At 37.9% G+C, this 20,285-nt stretch overlaps 1 protein-coding gene across 2 annotated transcripts in view; it reads right to left on the reverse strand.

Moving 5' to 3' along the window:
• Positions 1 to 1,035: 1,035 nt before the first annotated feature.
• CCDC50 (coiled-coil domain containing 50) overlaps positions 1,036 to 20,285 on the reverse strand; it is a 75,748-nt gene continuing 56,498 nt past the window's right edge. For both annotated transcript variants that reach the window (XM_043473418.1, XM_043473416.1), the window contains 6 exons: positions 18,365 to 18,480; positions 16,872 to 16,916; positions 16,682 to 16,786; positions 13,833 to 13,912; positions 9,437 to 9,543; positions 1,036 to 7,418 (listed from right to left, as the gene is read on the reverse strand). In XM_043473418.1, the coding sequence (XP_043329353.1) occupies positions 7,399 to 7,418; positions 9,437 to 9,543; positions 13,833 to 13,912; positions 16,682 to 16,786; positions 16,872 to 16,916; positions 18,365 to 18,480 (473 nt within the window). In that variant the 3' untranslated portion in view covers positions 1,036 to 7,398. The remainder of the gene's footprint in view (positions 7,419 to 9,436; positions 9,544 to 13,832; positions 13,913 to 16,681; positions 16,787 to 16,871; positions 16,917 to 18,364; positions 18,481 to 20,285) is intronic.

Here is a 20,285-nt window from a genome sequence, read left to right on the forward strand (position 1 = left end):
TGGATTGGGTTTCCTTAGCACATTTTCACAGTAGTATAAATACATAATAGGGATCACTTAGACTCCCTGTAACATTTGCCAAAGAAGAAAATGAAGTCTAGGGTCTGGTTCAGGGAAACTAAATAGTTATCTCTCTTAAATCAGTTTAATAGGCATTGAAAATAGTGTCTTAGTTTTAAGTAACCAGCTGAATTTCTGCAGAATCAGTTTCCACATCATGGCTAGTCTAGCAAACAAAATTAGATAAAGAAACACACCTCATAAAGCTAAAATGTACAATAAATGGTAGTTATTATCGATGTCTATTTTCAACATCCATGGAATACGTATGTGGTGCAGACTCTTTTTGGCCTCATGGAGTGTAATCATTCGGATTATTGTGTGAACTTTCACTCATGTTTTTCTCTCAAATAAATCAGCCAAGCTATCAACCACCACACACAAAACAAAGCCATTTCTCTAATGGTTTAGATTTGGGAATACTTGTTGAGTACATTGAATTGAATACATTGAGTTAATGTACTAGGCATCAATGTACGCTTCCCTGGTAGCTCAGCTGATAAAAGAATCTGCCCACAATGCAGGAGGCCCCAGTTCAATTCCTGGTTCAGGAAGATCCCCTGGAGAAGGGGCAGCCTACCCTCTCCAGGATTCTTGGGCTTCCCTGGCACAGCTGGTAAAGAATCTGCCTGCAACGTGGGAGACCTGGGTTTGATCCCAGGGCTGGAAAGATCCCCTGGAGGAGGGCATGGCAACCCACTCCAGTATCCAGTATACTTGCCTGCAGAATCCCCATGGACTGAGGATCCTGGCAGGCTACAGTCCATGCAGTCACATAGAGTCGGACACACTGAGTGACTAACACAGCACACAGGCATCAGTATAATGTTATATACCGTTACAGTAACCAGTATAAGAGAAAAAGCTACTGTTGTTAAATATTTTAGGGTTAACTTTATAAAGAAAAAACAAATGAATGTTCACAGAACTCCCCAAGTCCTTGAATGCAGTAAAAAAAACATGAGACAGAGACCATTGATGTAACAAATGAGTGACTTTATTAAGAGAAAATGACAAGGTTGGTGTTTGCCACCAACCATTCAGGAAAACAAGCACACAGACTTATACAATACTTTGGTTTAAAAATTATTCATAATATCAATGTTAAACCTGATGTTAAAGAAATCAAATGGGAAGCGAGGTGTAAAAAATGAAACACTGAAACACAAGCTTGCATAGATGAACAGATGGAGATGTGTAAGCGGCACTGAAGGAGGCTTGAGTGCTGGTCAGACATCGCCACCTCAGCCGCCCGAGACACAAGGACGTCTCCAGGACCGTGTTTCTCACTTCCCCCAAAGGCGTCATGAGCAGGAATGTGTGCTGCATGAAGGTGAACCGAAATAGTCTGTTTCCATAAGCCTCGTCCAGAAGGATGCACACACACCTGCCAGGACCCAATATCCGCCACCTTTAAGGCATCCACAGTGTCTCTGTTTCATTAATCTCTAGACAGGCATGTGATTTGAGGTGGCCTCCTCTTTTTCTGAACTGAGGCCAGTAACTCTATTCCATTAAGGTTCTGTTCAATTCTGTGAAATTCAAAGCTGCCTTTCCCCTAGGGCTTGGCTACAAACTGTTAAGTGCTTGGGATAACATCTCACTTGTTTAAACATCCACATTCTAAATGTCAAAGGGCTTTTTACCAAAGCATCCAAAACCTTTTGGGCACTGTGCAGTTATTAATCTCTCTCTCTCAAGAGCGTACTTTCCCAAATTTTGAGACAAATGACAGCACACCTCAAACTTCCTAAGCGACTTGATTCATATGAAAAACTCCTGTACTTTATAATTCAGCACCCATCAAAATACAACAGTGTGTTGGGATGGATTCTTCTAAAGGACAACTGCATTTACAGAGAATTCTCACTTTGGAATATCATTTTTATATCCTATCATCTCATAATACTTCATGAACAAATACTACTTTGCTTTCAAGAGGCAGGTGGAAAATACAGCTATAGCTGGGAAATGGCATTTGGCTTTCAGTTGATGGCAAACCTTAAGTTATAGCCTACAGGGATCCCAGCGACTAATTCAATGAGAAATTTAAAAAATTCTAACATCAAAAACCTTCCCATTATATTTAACAGCTAGGAACTATTTTAGCAATTATGGTCCGAAACTCAGGGCAACAAAAGCTTCTCCCAAGCATATGAGGTGTAACAGTATATCCTCTCAACTCTCTCTTCGCTGTCCTTAACCCTTGCTCTTTTGTGAAGGAAATGTCACTCAGACCCTGTCTTTCAATTCTTCCATTCTTTCTATATGAACCTCTGCAATGAGTCATGGGGCACCAAGGTACACAATTAACTCTGTCCTTATCTGAAACGCTGAAATCAGCTCAGTGCCGGCTCCTCAGGCTATGCAAATTTACTCAAAAGTGAGAGAAACATTTTCTAGTTTGCTGAGAATACACAAAAACATTTAAGTCTATTAGGAACATATTTCTAGGCAGTGTTCACAAATATTTAAGGGCAGAGTGATCTTTAGGACCAGACATTTCCACAAATCAACATGATTACTTAGATGACACTGTATTACTCTGTGGCATCAAATGCAAGCCTAAAAAACCACTCTGGTGTCTTCCCTACCCTAGAAAAGATTCTCTGATTTTCTCTTGAAAGTAATAAAACAGAAACACTTTTCATATCAACAAATCTGCCATTTGAGTAAATGTCTCTGTTTTGTTTGGTTTTTCTCCTTTTTTGTTAACGTCTGTATGCATTTCAATACACAAGAGTGTTAGCAACATTTTTACAGAATAACTGACTTCACTGCGTAACAGAACCTTTGGAAACATCTTCTACACAAACACCATAGGAAATGAAGACAGTCAACTCTCAACTATTCAGGAAGTGATCACCTGAAGAATAAGCTCAGGCAATTCTCACTCTCCGACCACCAGCCTTCCTGATCATGCCACTGCTCATTCAGACAGAGAGGCAATCTGAAATGAAATGGCACACCTGTCACTGTCTGTCACCCACAGCTCGGTGGGAGGAGGTCCAAAACGTCCGATGACACGGATGTTTGGGGCTCACCTGTGAATTTGATACCTCAATGGAGAGTTGACAGTCACTCCTCTAAGGAAATACAGTACACTGATCTTGGTCAGAATCAAACTAATTTAAGGCAATACTGCTCCTCACAGACGTTGCTGACATAAGTGTAAGTCTCATAAGAGAAGTGACTCTGTAGAAGTGAGGGTTTCCTTCTTTACCCTTCCCTTCTTGACTTCTCTAGAAATAAATCTACCATTTCTAATGAGAGTTAAACGGCAGGAGCAACAGCAGCCTCAAGTCTTCCCTTTGATGATCTTATGTACCACCAGGGATGAAAGAGACTCTTTCTGGAGATCCCTGGGTGAGACTGAGCCCTGCGCATCACCATCAGGACAGTCTCCATGTGCGTCTCCCTGCCCAGCTGACCTACGATAGACGAGGGAGGAAAAAGATCCTGTCACCAGTAAGACCAGCAGTTACGGCTTTCAGACACAGGCACCGCCAGACAGAAGGAAAAATGGGATCACTTTATCTAATCACTCCTCTGACTCTGAGCTGTAAGCAATAAATAGACAAAGTATTATTAAAAATGTTCGTTTTGTTTTTGTTTTTGTTTTTTTTTGCTCAAACACCTGGTTTTGATTTTTGTATGTTTGGTTCTAAAAAACTGATGTTACCAGGATAGTACACACTATGTAACAGTGAAATCTATTGTAGAAAGGGTTCCCTTTCTACATTAAAGTCCCCAACACAAAGCAAAGGGAAACAAGCCTTTGAGAGCACGTTCTGTTTTATCCTCAGTTCTTCAGAAAGCTGCTTACATGGCAGTCTCGTGCTTTTAGTAGGCTGAGGATATTACAATCACTACAGTTACCTTTCAAGAAAATCAACACTGAATAAATGAATAATCTCCCCCAATGTGGTTTTTATATAAAGGCAACACTTATTAAAAATCAAGGTCCTAAAATGTTAACCACTCTTGTGGTAAATTGAATGCACCATATTATAGCAGGGGTTTCTAAAGAGCAATTTGGCACAAGACAAAATTTGGAGAATATCTGACAGCATTAAAGAAAAATAATTATCAGTTAAACATTAGTTTTATACTGAAAAGTCCCGACATTGTGCGAAAGGTATGGACAAAGTCAGCAATGGATTTATTCATCATCCAGGTCTGCTGCAGGCCAGGCAAAGAAAAGGGGAAAACAGGTTCTGTTCCTAATTTTCTCAATTGAGTTCAGTGGAGCACAAGGCCCAAGGTCTCGCTTTTTGGAATATGTTGATCTAGATCCAAGTGGCCACTGCTATTCTTGAAAGGTTTTCCTCTTGGGAGCATCTATCCATATCTTTTCTACTTCAGATGTTTCCCTATGATCAAAACCCATGAAGTCTTTTTTGCAGTTCATCTGCTGCTGGTTATTGTAAATTCACTTGATAAATATTAAGTCACTGTGTGCAAACTCACATCCTAAAAATCTCAGTGTCATTTTAAAGCATATGAAGCAACCATCCAGTCACCCAATAAAATTATGTCTAACAACAATTTGACAATACAGTCATATTTTTTTCCAACTCAGAACATTTAAACTGACCCTTTTCTAACCTTGCTTCCAGGTGATTACTTACAAAAAGTTAGGTTGGGGTGATGGGGTGTCCTTGTCCAGCAGCCTCATGATAAGGCTCCACGGCACACTGTGCTCATTTGGTAACACTGATGTTAATGGGGTCTGGCCCCTGGGAGAACAGAGGTATGGAAACAGGGAGATTTTCCAAGGCCAGAAGGATTACTTTATATCACAACATTAAAGCATAATACACTGTGGATCTAAAAATTAAACTGCATGTGTTCCAGCAATAGGAAAAGAAATAAAATAAATGCTTCCATATTTATATAAAAATGACAAGTGGAAAGCAGAGAACACAGTGAAGATGTTTGGCAGTTTCTTAAAATAAAGTGCTAGTTGCCTCTAAATGGGGCTTCTCAGGTGGCGCAGTGGTAAAGAATCCACCTGCAATGCAGGAGACCCACGTTCAATCCCTGGGTTGGAAAGATCCCCTGGAGTAAGAAATGGCAACCCACTTCAGTATTCTTGCCTGGAATATTCCATGGACACACACAGTTGCTTCTATAGTCTCAAAATTAACAATAATTAACAATTACACTATTTGAATGAGCATAAGAGGAATTCAACTGGTTGTTTGATATGTCTTCTTATTCACAGGGAAAGAATTACTCTGATACTCCTTAAAAAGTGTTTGCTTTACAAAAAAAAAAATTAAATTAAATTAAAATATTTTAAAACTCTCATCTTTTAAAAACATTAAAAAAAATAATGAATTTTTAATACAGATGTTGAATTGTGTGTAACAAGGGAAATACTACCTTTGGTCACTTACTAACATAGCTGAAACACTAACATCCTGGTTACGTGTAAAGTGACCTGACATTTTTTGAGTAAAATACACCCAGTTAGCATTTTACAGTAATAAATATGATTGCATGAAGTAGTACATGAAAGGATAAATGGAGAATTTGAAAAGAAGAACTGATCATTGTATGAGATAGAAAAATAAACATTTATAAAATAAAAATATGGCAAATGATGTTGCCCATTTGCCTGATTTTCAAATAAAAATACATTGTTTTTCTTTTCTTTAAAGCTACCATAAAAAACTTTTTAAAACATGAAGCAAAATCACAGGGCAGACAAAGAAAAATATAGCATTACCAAGAATCAACAAGGCCTAACCTTTGATATTGAAAACATCCTCTGGAATTTGATTTAAGGCTAGGACCTCCATTTGGTCTCCTCTTGTCTATTTAACTGGAGATTTTTCTTCCTCAGTCATTTCATCTTGGACATGCAAAGTTCTGTTCTTTTCCCTTTCCCTATTTCTCCAAAATGATTACAACCTTAACGGTTTTATTTCTAGATTATTATTTTCTCAAAACTTAACTCTTAAGTATCCTTTACTTAAGTTTATACAATCTAAAAACTATGAAACTAAAGCTATTCCTCAAAATGAAAAACCCAAATCCTCTGAGAAGCTAGTCTAAAAAACTTCATGAATATTGCCCAACTAGAAAGACTATTTCAAAAGATAAGGCAAACAGAAGGCAGTTCCCAGCCAGAAAGGAATGGATTAACAACTTTTTTCTCAAGTATAAATACGCTGAATATACAGCATGACTGATATTTATGTTAACTAACTGGTATGGAAAAAGAAGCATTTCCATGAGGCTAGAAGATTAACAAAAATCCCAGATTTCCTGAAGAGGGGTTTAAGGTCTGGCACAAAGAAATCCAACGCCCATGTGTCACTAACATATGTGCAGGACCAAATACTTGGATGAAGAGCTTCTTTATCAACTTCAAGTCCAATTAATCTGCTTATTGACAGATAACACAAAATATTTTTGAGAAGTTGCCAAGCAATGCTGTTATGTTTTATATGCAAGAGGAAAAATTCAATCTTACAGCCAGAGAAAATGACAGCATCATTACTTATATAAACATCTTTCCAATTCTAATTCCCTTGGCTTTATACGTAAATGTAAAATAAGAGAAGGGATACAAAATTTTTCATCTTTAACTGATCTTGCAAACTTGAGTTAAAACTTCTTAGAATTAAATTTTTGCCAATAAGTACTAAAAAATGGTTCAATGCCCAGAGGCTTCGAATTTTTGCTATTGAGGAGGCAATGGCAGAGACGGTGTTATTGAATGACATCTAGGCCAATTTTCCCAGGAGGGTGTGTAAGGATACATAAAACCTCTACAGTCAGTTACATATTTCAACTGTTCCTTTTTTTTTTCTTTTTAAATACTTTATGGTTGTGATTTTTTTCTTTCCCTGAATAGAAAAAAAAAAAAAGCAAAAGTCTCTTATCTTTTAATATATCATACACTAATGCACCAAAAAGCTATTTCTTATATTCTTTTATTCTGCATTGCATCCAAACATTATGTTTTACTTCAATCACTACCTCCACAAAATCCTAATTGCTAAGTAAAGCCTATTCATTAAATATCAATACCCCATACCTAATGAAAATGGCATTTTACAGCGCTCTTAGATACTACACCCCAGGAAGCATATGCTCCATAGAGATGGCCAATATTCAGAAGCTAGATTTTCTTGTACTGCCCAAGTGATCAGGAATAACCAAAACATTTTAAATGAATGAAAATTATTCATGGTTCAAAAAACACTTGAGGATAAATCTCAGGAATACAAAATAGAGGAAGAAAAAAATAAGCGTGGAATGTGTTCTGTATCATCCAGTAATTTTGCTACAGTGAGTCCATTTTCAAGGCAGATTCCTAGGTTTTTACCGTTTATAATGGAAACCTGAGGAGAGAAGGAAAAAGGAAGAAAAACAATTAAGGAAAAAAATCTCAGAGACACTGTTTTTCTCCCTGTTCAAATAAAACAATGCATTTCAAATGGTTCATGTGTTTTGTTTGTTCTTGGTTGTAAGCATACAAATTGGCTCTCCATATCTGTGGGTTCTCCATCCAGCATGGATTGAAAATATTCAGAAAAAAAACAAAATCCCAGAAAGTTCCAAAAAGCAAAACTTGAATTTGACATATGTTTGAAGTATTCACAGAGCATTTACATTGTATTATGCATTATTAATATAAGTAATCTAGAGATGATTTAAAGTTTAGGGGAGGGTGTACGTAGGTCATGTGAAAATACTATGACATTTTATCTAAGGGGCTTAAGAATCCAGGGATTTTGAGATCCTCCGGAATTCTGGAACCAATCTGCTGCAGAGAGGTACCTAGGGAAACTGTACTTATATTCAGAATCAATGTCTTGGTTTAGTATTATGTATTAAATGTATGGCAAGGACATGAATGCACCCCCTAAAAGTAATGCTTGTATATAATTTGAGAAAGAAATCATGAGTTAAACAAGGGATGCTGAAAAGGTCACCAACTGATGAAAATCGTAGTGTATAGGTTGTTCTGATAATGTTCAACTAACCTCATCTTTTTGTCTTATTCTCAACATTGGATAAATGGCAGAATGATAGGGGAACAGGAGAAGGAGAGCTGTTTGTTATTTTTATTTTTAATTGGAGGATAATAAGGAGAGATTAAAAAAAATACAACGTCTGGCAAAATGTGTCCCCCAAAATTCTAATTTAAAGGGTTTGGAGTGGCACCTGTGCATTGGTATCTTGTATATCACTGCAGAAAAGAAAATTTAAGTAAGCTTGGAAAGGTAATCATTAGATTTGGGAAAAGATAATGAAAACATCACCTAAGAAATCTTCAAAAAACATAAAAAATAAAAAACATCAACTAATTAAGACCTAATATTTGTGAAGTCTTTGCAATCTGCTTTCATGTATTTTACTTCTATAATCCTGACAATGCTGACACCATTAAAATCACCTATATTTTTAGATGAGCAAATTAATATAAGAAACTACATTTTCATTATCTCATTTTATGACTGTCATAAAATTACACATTAAGTCAATGCCTATCATTGGTAAAGGAGACAGACCTGATTATTCCTTTTATTTTAAAGATCTGGTCCAACTTAGATCTCATGTTCTTTCTTCATTTTCTTTGCCCCATTTTTCTTCACCCCATTTTTTTTCTGTGTGATGTTTCTGTGATGCGTATGTGTATCTGTGTACTTTAATCTAATTAAGAGAGAGTCATGGGCTGATGGGAAACAATAGCCAGGACAGTAAAAGTCCAAGAGATCTAAATGGGGGACAAAGCCACCCATTAAGAATCTGATAAAAGCTATGAACTCTCCCAGAAGAAAATGCAAATACTGTTGACCCCTGAACAATGCAGGGAGGGTTAGAGACACTGACCCTTCGCATGGCTGAAAATCCACGTACAATTTACAGAGGCCCTCTGTATATTTGTTTGCTGACCCAACCCACATGGATGGTGTAGTACTACAGTATTCACTACAGGAAGAAAAAAAAAATTCCATGTATAAATGGACACTCAAGCGGTTCAAAACTGTGTTGTTCAAAGCTCAACTAAGTGCACACAGAAAATCTTCCATCCAATTTAAGGTGTCTGCTTCCTATTTTTAAATCATTTTTTTGTTTATTTTCTAATAAATGAAGAATAACATAATGATATCCTCCAGTAGATCTTCCCAACCCAGGAGAATCGAGCCGCTATCTCCCGTATTACAGGCAGATTCTTCACCAACCGAACTATCAGGGAAGCCCTCTAATAAATGAAGAATAATATAATGATTTCCTCAGAAGAAGACAAACTTATTTTTCCACTCTAGTGATCTATAATATAGCACCTGGCTTTTCCACTATAGCATGGTGATTATTAAAAAAGATTTTACAGCTGAAAATACACTTGTCTTACCTTTATGAGAAGACTCTGACTTTGAGTAGTGACGTGTGGGATTATGCTGGTTTCCAGAAGGAGTGCAATCCAAACCCTCAGCATCGGTCATGGCAGGTGGTGGTGGCCTAAGAAAAGTCAAGATTTAAAGAGCTATTCTACATAGTGATGACTACGATTCTACCCCTCACTGGATCACTTAGAAAACACAGTTTTGGTGGAGATGCAAAGCCAGAATATTTCAGAACCCTCATGGTAGTTCCTAGCCAGTTGTATAACCTTGGATAAATTATTTAACTTGTTTCTTTGTTTTGATGCAATAAAAACAAGTATCTTCTGAGCATCTAATAAGTGTGAGGGCATTGTGCTAATAAGTGTGAGGCACTGGCAGGCTTCCCAGGTGGCTCAGATAGTAAAGTATCTGCCTGCAATGTGGGAGACCTGGGTTCAATCCCTGGGTCAGGAAGATCCCCTGGAGGAAGGAAATGGAAACCCACTCCAGGTTTCTTGCCTGGAGAATCTCATCTACAGAGGAGCCTGGCGGGCTACAGTCCACCAGATCACAAAGAGTCAGCCACGACTGAGCAATTAATACATTTACATTCATTCACTGTGCTAAGGGATAGATAAACAAAGATTCATGAGATATGATCACTGCCATTAATGAGAAATATATTTTGTTTTCGCAGGTTTCATCAAGAAAAAGAGAAAGAAAGGAACAGACAGACGGGGGAAGAAAGTAATTAAGGGAGAGAAGGCTGCAGCTAAGAAGGGAGGGGAGATGGGACATTGGTCCGCACAGAAAATTTAAAGCAAAGTTTGTTTCACCACTAGGTGGCAGAGTAGAGCTTAGAGAAGGAAAGGACAGTTTTATTTTTTTGTTTGTTTGTTTTATTTTTTTTTTATTTTTTTTTTTCCAGTGGGTTTTGTCATACATTGATATGAATCAGCCATGGATTTACATGTATTCGCAATCCCGATCCCCCCTCCCACCTCCCTCTCCACCCGATTCCTCTGGGTCTTCCCAGTGCACCAGAAATACAGAACAGACTTTTGAACTTTGTGGGAGAATGTGAGGGTGGGATATTTCAAAAGAACAGCATGTATACTATCTATGGTGAAACAGATCACCAGCCCAGGTGGGATGCATGAGACAAGTGCTCCGGCCTGGTGCACTGGAAAGGACAGTTTTAATACATGTGCAACTTCATGTCAAAACAAGACAACAGTAAAAAAAAATGGGAAATTTTTAAGACTCCAAACTTTTATTATTTTAATTATATAACATATTTTTGCAGACACGTGGCATTGATAAAGCTGGAAAACAAAATCTCTCATTTTTTTGGTGTTTCCCAAAGGTGTGCTCAAACTGTGTGTTAACAGCATGGAATCATTTGTTTATAAATATTAGAAATTAAATAAGTGTTTTTCTTTCATCATTCACAGACACTTAGAACATTCACCTTTAAAAAGTAACATAAGTCTTGGCAGGTAAAGTTGAGACAAAGCAATCTGACTCTGGAATTAAGAATATTAACTAAAGAAGTAACTTACACTCAAGAAAACAGGATTTGTAATCAGGGTGGCAGGGTCTATATTTTACTCTTTTCATTATCTTCATTAGATGACCAAATACTGGAGAAACGCAAGGCAACTGGCACTGTCAGAAAAACTCTTCACCAAGGAAAGGGATGCTGAGGTGCTGAACAAAGGTTAGGATGCCAACAAATGCTCTAGGATCCCCCCATGAGGATAAACAAATCAGTCTAGGATACCCTCAGTTATCTGGTGTGCTGTTTTATTAATTTTTTGCTTATGTGGAGAACAAATCTTGGGTTAATGCTTCAAGGGGTCCTACCAAATTATTTGTTGCACTGGAGACAGTTATTTCAGTTAGGGGTATTTAAATTCAAAGTTGGAAAAATCTTGTTAACTAATAGTTTGTTTTATAGTTTCTGATGTATTAGGATTACCTGTTTCTAACTGTTCTTATGAAATGATTTATATATTTAAGCTAGTGATAAAACCAAATATACTTCAGAATTCACTCAAAATTCATTTCTTCAAGAAGCCTTCCCAGACACCAGACTAGGTTAAATGTCTCCTTAGGCTCTTCCAATAACCTGCATTTTTCATCCTTAGCATTTAACACAATTATAGTAGTTAGCTGCATAATTGTCTGTTTAGATTATAAATTTCATAAGAGCAAGAAAATTTTTGTTGACTGCCACTTATTCTGGGTCTGGGCAATTATTATGGGGCTCAATAAATACTGGATAAATGAATAAGTGGAGAAAAATATATTTCATATTCATAAGAACACTGTAGGAACCAAATGACATTTATAAAATCCTTAAGTTTTTCTAAGGGAAAAATACAAAAACAAAATACCAAGTAGCATTATTAACACAAAATCCTATAGTTAAAACAGGTTAGAACTTAGGTTAAAACTTTTTCCAATTACAAAGAATTGGAGTTAATTCAGATTGCCAACTAGTTTTCCGTTTTTTAGAGCAGAAGTCTGTAACGGACAATGAAAATGACTTCTAACCATGACTGTTACAAGCTCTACGTGAAAACCTGCTTCCCCTGTACCACTGTTAGTACTACACTGAAGAAAACATCTCGAACTAGCAAGCTCATGTTTCTCATCCCCTGAAACCATCTCTGTCTGTACAAATGGTTAACTCATCTTCCACCATGATTAAATGCGAAGAGGAAACCAGACTAACCTTAACAAAGCACACCTTCTAACATTAGTTGTGCAAGTTATCTATAATAAGATCATAAGCTGTAAGTTTTAACTACGAAAATACAAGTTTCATAAAATTCTTATTCATTTTGCTTTGCCATAGTCTCTCTGCAAAAAGATTTTTTTTTAGTATTTTATTTATTAAAAAAATAAAAAAATGTTTATTTTAATAGTTAAAGACAAATATTCGTCTTAAGTCAGAAAACAACTTCAGTTTTACTAGTCATAGGCCACTTTTCACTCATTTACAATGGCCAGTTTTAACACAGGATCATTTGATTATTCGTTCTTTCAATATATCAAATATTTTTAAGAGAACCCATTACATTTCAGAAAGTTGTTTTCAACTTTAATAAATCCTTTAAATAGACATTTCAGGCTGTTCTATCATATGCTGTCAAAAATACTGCTGTTCTAAAAAAGTCCAAGGACTTCAAAGGCTGCAAAATAACTCTAAGATGATTTTAATTCCCTTTATTTAAAAAAAAAAAGAGGCATAATAAGCAACACCTACCTATTTACCTACTGAGAACAGATTAGTTCTTCTTATTTTACTTGGATGTTGTGCAGGGATATAAATAAAGCTGAACTAAATCTAAAATTTGCTTTAAAAGACATTTGGAATGTGGGTAACTAAAAGCTATAAGAGGAACCAACTGTATACAATTAGACAAACTACACTACTGTGCCCTAAATGTTTTACAATCTGATATAATTTTCTGAAAGGTATTATCTTCTGAAAGCCCATGGGTTTAAAAACAGAGTATGGCTTTTCAAGAACATTAAATATATTATTTAAGGAAATAAGTCTAGTAGTTCAATCATGAACAGTGAGTGACAACAAGAGTGTATATTTTTCAATGTCATAAAACTTATGCTTTAACAATTAGTAAATATATCAATAATCAGGACCAAATTACTGTACAAAGTTTCAATAATTTAGAGTTTTCAAATGTTAGATTTAGTGTTACTTTTGTCTTTTTCTATTTAACATTCTCTCTTCCTCTTCCAAAAAGTTTTTCCTTGAAAAGCAACAGAAAACAATAAAGAAAAAATAAAGGCTGCTTCCCCAAAGACTTAAATGTTGACAATTTGCAGTGGAAAAGTAGCAGTTGCTCCATAACCACCACCCCAGACTGTCTGAGAGAAGTTACAAAGTATACATATGCTGTGGCCACAGCTACCGGCTGTAGAGGGAGAAGGAAGAGTCTGCAATGACTGAAGTGAGTATTTGCCTAGGACACCGAGACTCACACAGAAATGAACTTAGACGTGTGTAAATGTCATGCACACACCAATGTGATCATGGAACTCAGTAAACATTTAAAACCTGAGATTTTACTTAAGAAAATGGTTAATCTCATCCCTTCTTAACTGAGGGCAGTCAATTAGTGACTCCAGAGATAAGAACTGGTCCTAACAAAAAAGTGCATCTCTCCTTACCTCAGCTTCTGTAAAATTCCCCATCTTCCTGACTTGACTTGTTCAACACAATTTAAAACAGAAAACAAAGCTTGAAAATAATCCTGTAAGACTTGATACCACCTCACAACTGCAGATTTCTGGATCTCCTCTCCAAGGAACACACACTCTTTTCAGGCAGCCCATATCTCTTGCTCACCCCAAGGTCAAGATCCTCAGTCCCCTTTCCAGGTGTCATCTTACCGTGCTGGTCTGTCATTCTTGGAACGGTGAGGTTCATCACTCTCTTTTGACTTTGAGTGTGCTGATTTAGCAGTTTTTGGCTAAGGGGGAAAGAAAAAAGACACACACACACAGAAAACAGCAAACAGAGAAAGATTAGATTTATAGATTATCTAAATGATGTCAAACTCTCCTTTCATAATTTTAGGTTACTTACACCTAGCTTAGCAACATAAAATATTTTTAAACACAGTTACTTAGAGACCAAAAAATTATAGTTACGAAACAGTGTTGCAGGTTGTCAGTACAACCAGAGGAGTGGACTAAACCCTCACAAACAGGCTTGACCACAGAGGTGCGCTTGGTCACCCACCAGTAACAAGGCAGCTACACGGCAGCTGACAAGAGCTGTAACGAGCACGACTCTCTCAAGCCTTCCCCTGCCCCACATCCTCTGCTGCAGCTCCTTTATGAAGTGCTTAGATAAAAGTATATGGTGCTCACTCCCGAGTGGTTTTACAGATGTGAAAACCCTCACCACATGGAAGACGTGAACTACCTGATGACCACAAGCACACAGTCTCCATCCAGATCTTTTAAAAATGCTTTCCTGAAACCCACCAGGGAGTTTGGGCCTTTTGAGTACTAGCTGTCCCTGACTGTATATGGAGCCTTACAATAAATGCTACGCTTTCCTTCACCACAGCCTGGTATATCAGTAGATTTGCTTTACTGTGCAAAGCAAGCAGATCCAAGTTTGGTTCAGTAACAGAACTGGAGGACTCCCAGAGTCTATGGAATCCAGCTTCACGCTCTTAAACTTATTTCTTAACATCTGACTTGGGGATGATAAACTTTCAAGCCCAGAAATAAGGCATATTCATGCCAGTTATTCTAGAGAGAAACAACTCCAGCCCCACTGACAGAATCTAAAAATAACAGAAGTCCTGATGCTTGCTAGAAATGTGACCTTCTTCCTCTTCCCTTCCTGATTTGTAATCTTTAAAAATACCTACTCCAGCATAGCTGAGTTAACAAAGAACTTGAGGAACTCTTGGGCAATTACTTGCAGCTTAATACGTAACAGGAGCATTTGGGAAGCCTTCTATGAAAATGATATATGTTTGTTTGGAGAAATCCTAAATTACGAACAGGTTAAATAGATAACATGGAAATAATATTTTCATTTGCTTTTAGATTCACAACTGAGCAACAGGCAACAGTAGAGAAATACTATTACAATATTTCTCTTTCTTCGCTTTTCTCAAGACATATGCTGAGACTGTGACAGGACCAGAGGCCCGAGGGAGGATTTTGTTTGAGAGAGGGAGGGAAGCACGGAGGAGGAGAACCGAGCGCAACCTCAGCCACATCATGGATACACACCTGGTTGCGTCCTTCCAGCCCAGTACAGACTACCTCCCTGAAAGCCTTTACAGGATAAATCCTCACTCCAGCTCCTTTTGTTTTTCCACTATGCATTTTTCAGCCAGCGTGACCTCACATTTGTTAGCTGTCTATAGTCTGTCTTCTTCCCAACATTATACATTATTCTGAAGAAAATCTATCTTTGTCTCTCCCTGTAAGTCCAGACAAACTAATGAGGAAGATCTGTTCAACTAAACTTGCAGTCACCACATACAATAATTAGACTATGGCAGAATGAACAGCAGTCGCTGTCTATTTTGTCTCTACTGTTTCTGATTAACGAGAAGAAGGTAACAATTGAAGCTCACGCTAGGTAGTTTCATAAGCAATGATGGCTGGCGGTAAGAACGGCTGTCCATCTGCCATGGATCAAGTGATGCCAGAGGCAAGAGAGACAGCTGGCACAGGATCAAGAGGGAAGGGCAATATAAGCGAACAGAAAAGTCCAAAGAGGAGGGGAAAGCCCCTGTGGAAATTTAAAAGTATGTGGAGAACATTGCACTCTCCTGGAAGGCAAGCAGAGTAAAACTATGTCTGCTTGTGGCCATAGGCATCTACCTCTCAGTAGGTCTTAAAATGAAGGAAAGGAGTTTTTCAATCTCATAAGTAACTTCTTTACATAGTTACTTTCAAGAATTCAATATGAGTTTTCATGGTGAAACAACTCTTATAAGTCAGATTCACATACGAGAGACAGATAATTTATACGCCCTAAATATATCTGAGTTTACCCTAAAAGAGGACTCCCCATTATAGTTTTACTTTTATTTTTCATTAAAAACAAATGCCCATCAGCAGACAAATGGATAAGGAAGCTACAGAACATATACACAATGGAATACTACTCAGCCATTAAAAAGAATTCATTTGAATCAGTTCTAATTAGATGGATGAAACTAGAGCCCATTATACAGAGTGAAGTAAGCCAGAAAAATAAAGACCAATACAGTATGCTAACGCATATATATGGAATTTTAAAAGATGGTAATGATAACCCTATATGCAAGACAGAAAAAGAGACAAAGATGTACAGAACAGACTTTTGGACTCTGTGGGAGAAAGCGAGGGTGGGATGTTCTGAGAGAGTAGCATTGAAACAAGTATACTATCAAGGGTGAAACAGACCAGCAGCCCAGGTTGGATGCATAAGACAAGAGCTCAGGGCTGGTGCACTGGGAAGACCCAGAGGGATGGGATGGGGAGGGAGGCGGGAGGGGGGATCAGGATGGGGAACACATGTAAATCCATGGCTGATTCATGTCAATGTATGGCAAAACCCACTACAATATTGTTAACTAATTAGCCTCCAACTAATAAAAATAAATGGAAAAAAAAAAAAGATTAATTGTTAGTAATTGAGCACAGTTTGGGGGCTAATTATATAAAAATTAATATTAAAGAATACGACCAAACTGAAAAAAAAAATAAAAAACAGACTCTACCTTCCACTCAGGGTCATGCTTTCTTTTGTCCAAAGATGATTTCTCCCGCTCCCTGGCTTTCTTGTAAGCTTTCTTTTCTTCAGCCATTAGAAGTCTAGCGATTTCCTAAACAAAAATTGCAAAGCTGTAAGTAGAAAATTACTGGGATATTTCCAAAGAATAATGGCGAAACAAATTAACATGAACGCACCTCATCCTGGGCAACTTGAGCTGCTCTCATGTCCACCTGGGTAGCCTATGGTACAGAAAACACAAAAAGTATAATTTAACTGGAATCTTAAAGTTGTCCACTGGGGGGAAAAAAAGAAAAGGCTTACATTAAAACAAACAAACAAACAAAAAAACCCACTGGTATTTGAAACTAATTGTGATCAACATCCCTGAAGATGATAATAAGTTTGTATACTTTCATTAGCCAGTTCAGTTCAGTCACAGAGTCTGTGGCACAGAAGGATTTCCTCATTCTTATAGCTGAATAGTATTCCACTATACATATATATATATATACTGTCAACTACAAGCTGGCACTTGCCAAGATTGTTGGCGACAACTAAGCAAATAGGGCATTTGCCATCTGCTCTGCAAAGACTAAACCCTGGGCTGTGGCAGCTGCTGGCCGTCAACAAACGTGAGGGGGTTCACGGCAGAGTAAGGCACTCTGTGCTTGGGACAATCTGGAGGGACAGGTCTTTCAGTTCAGTTCATCTGCGTATTTGAGGATATTGATATTGCTCCGGGCAATCATTAGCTAAGACAGGGTCTATTTTTACCAAATTAGAGGAGAGTGAGAAAATTGGCTTAAATATCAACATTCAGAAAACAAACATCACAGCACCCAGTCCCATCACTTCATGGCAAATAGATGGAGAAACAATGGAAACAGTGACAAACTTTATTTTTTTGGGCTCCAAAATCAGTGCAGATGGTGACTGCAGCCATGAAATTAAAAGATGCTTAACTCCTTGGAAGAAAAGTTATGACCAATCTAGACAGCATATTAAAAAACAGAGACATTACTTTGCCAACAAAGGTCCGTCTAATCAAGGCTATGGTTTTTCCAGTAGTCATGTATGGATGTGAGAGTTGGACTATAAAGAAATGTGAGCACTGAAGAATTGACGCTTTTGAACTGTGGTATTGGAGAAGACTCTTGAGAGTCCCTTGGACTGCAAGGAGATCCAACCAGTCCATCCTAAAGGAGATCAGTCCTGGGTGTTCATTAGAAGGACTGATGCTGAAGCTGAAACTCCAGTACTTTGGCCACCTGATATGAAGAGCTGACTCATTTGAAAAGACCCTGATGCTGGGAAAGACTGAAGGTGGGAGGAGAAGGGCACGACAGAGGATGAGATCGTTGGATGGCATCACCGACTCAACTGACATGAGTGTGAGTAAGCTCCAGGAATTGGTGATAGACAGGGAGGCCTGGTGTGCTGCAGTCCATGGGGTCACAAAGAGTTGGACATGACTGAGCGACTGGACTGAACTGAACTGAAATGAACTGAATGCTTACTCAGTGAATAAAACTGGACACATTATTCCTGTTGTCTTGCTTTTTCCACCCATAAAAAAGGTATCAGTTTCTCAACAGAAAGGACTAAAACACCTATTATATAAATGCCAAGGTTGATTCAATTCACAAAAAACTGATTCACCTAAAATCGTGTGTTAAATTCTGCTCACCAAAATCTCTTCTTCTTGAAGTTTTCTGGCAATTTCAGCATCATACCATTCCTGATCTCTGTGGGTCACTCGTGATGGAGTAGAAACTGCTTCTTTCATCACTCTGGGCTTCATTCCTAGAAAAAAGTCAGTGCAATAAGGCTACTGAGGAATTTCATGAGAAGTTGAAACATTTAAGAAAAAGAAGTTTGTCTTCAGTATCTAACTGTGACAGAGCTGCATCCACTCTAAAACTCAGTGTAGGGTGTGTTGGAAACAACTGTTTCCCCTCGGCATGGGAGAGGTGATACAGGTAATCCACACATTTAAACACAGTTACCCACCCAGACCTGCCTGGTAAAAACTGCCTCTCACACAGTTTCTCCAACAGAAGTAAACCATACAAAGAACTGTAAGTGAAGCTTCTGTAAAACAGGAAGTGAACAAAGATTAAGTCCCTGAAATAAAAAGAATTTAGAGAAAAGAAAGTTAGCTGGAATTCTGAAGAGACTAAGCTGTCAAGGCTGGAGAAGATGAGAGGCTTTCCCTTTTTCCGCCTCAGCCTTGGAGACCTCACTTCAGAGGGAACAGAAAGAGCATCACCCGAGAGTTCTGTGCCAGTCCCTGCTAACCAACCCGCGGCCGTGCCCTGGGTTGTGCTCTGATAAGCCTTCAAATTCACTTGCTTTAGATCTCTCTCAGTGCTCTGATCAGTTTAATGTTGTTAAATTTTACGGAGGATATAACATAAGTGAAATGTCAGAGAGCACAATGACCTTAAGAGTTTTACTTGCTCTGAGGAGAAAGGAACATGGGGACTAGTAGGGAACTTTGACTTTTTACTTTGTTGTGTGTGTTAGTCCAACTCTGTGACCCCATGGACTGTAGCCCAACAGGCTCCTCTGTCCAGGAGATTCTCCAGTCAAGCATACTGGTAGTAGGTTGCCATTCCCTTTTCCAGGGGGGTCTTCCCTGACCCAGCAATTAAATCTGAGTCTCCTACATTAAAGAATCATAAAGAATCACTGCAGGCAGATTCTTTACCATCTGAGCCACTGCTGCTGCTAAGTCGCTTCAGTCGTGTCCGACTCTGTGAGACCCCACAGACGGCAGCCCACCAGGCTCCCCCGTCCCTGGGATTCTCCAGGCAAGAACACTGGAGTGGGTTGCCAGTTCCTTCTCCAATGCATGAAAGTAAAAAGTGAAAGTGAAGTTGCTAGGGCAGCATATATTCCTTTTATAACTCTTAAGTGGTGAATGCTAATGGTTATTCCAAAATTTTGTGTATTGCCCTCTTGGTATCCTTTTTTTTTTTTGGTATCTTTTATAAATTACAACTTTTCAACAATGTATTCAACAATGTATTATATTCAAAAATAATAAAAATCTTTTATGCAGTGAACAAGATTAACCATCTGGAACAGTGACTTTCAGTAAATGTGTCACTGAAGGAAGGAAAAATAATTTACTCCTAGTTGCCTATTTCTTTATATTAGTGGTTCTCAATCATGTCTATACATCACAATCACTTGCGATACTTTAAATACACATGAACATTTTTGACCCAAACCCCTGAGATTCTAAAAGATATAGTGTGGGTGTGATCTGGCCTTTGTTAGTTTGTTTTAAATCTTATAGTTGATTCTTAATTGCAATTACCTCTCGAACTACTAGTGTATTATGTCCATCAAATTAACTGTACATGAACATAATTTTTATCAAAATGCCTTACTTCATGATTCACTTGCTTTAAATAAAAGAGGAAAAAGTAAAGAAAAAAATACAACTAAATTCTGGGCACATGAAGAGTTTACTTATCTGCTGCAGCCTCTTTTAGAGCTTTAAATCCAGCATTGTGATAAAACCAAAAGCCACAGGCTCATCTGCCTTACCACAAGTGAAGACTAGTGAATCTGGCTTTGTTAGGTTTGGCTCAATTATA

Source organism: Cervus canadensis, chromosome 7 (genome assembly GCF_019320065.1).
Source record: "Cervus canadensis isolate Bull #8, Minnesota chromosome 7, ASM1932006v1, whole genome shotgun sequence".
Classification (NCBI taxonomy): Eukaryota; Metazoa; Chordata; class Mammalia; order Artiodactyla; family Cervidae; genus Cervus; species Cervus canadensis.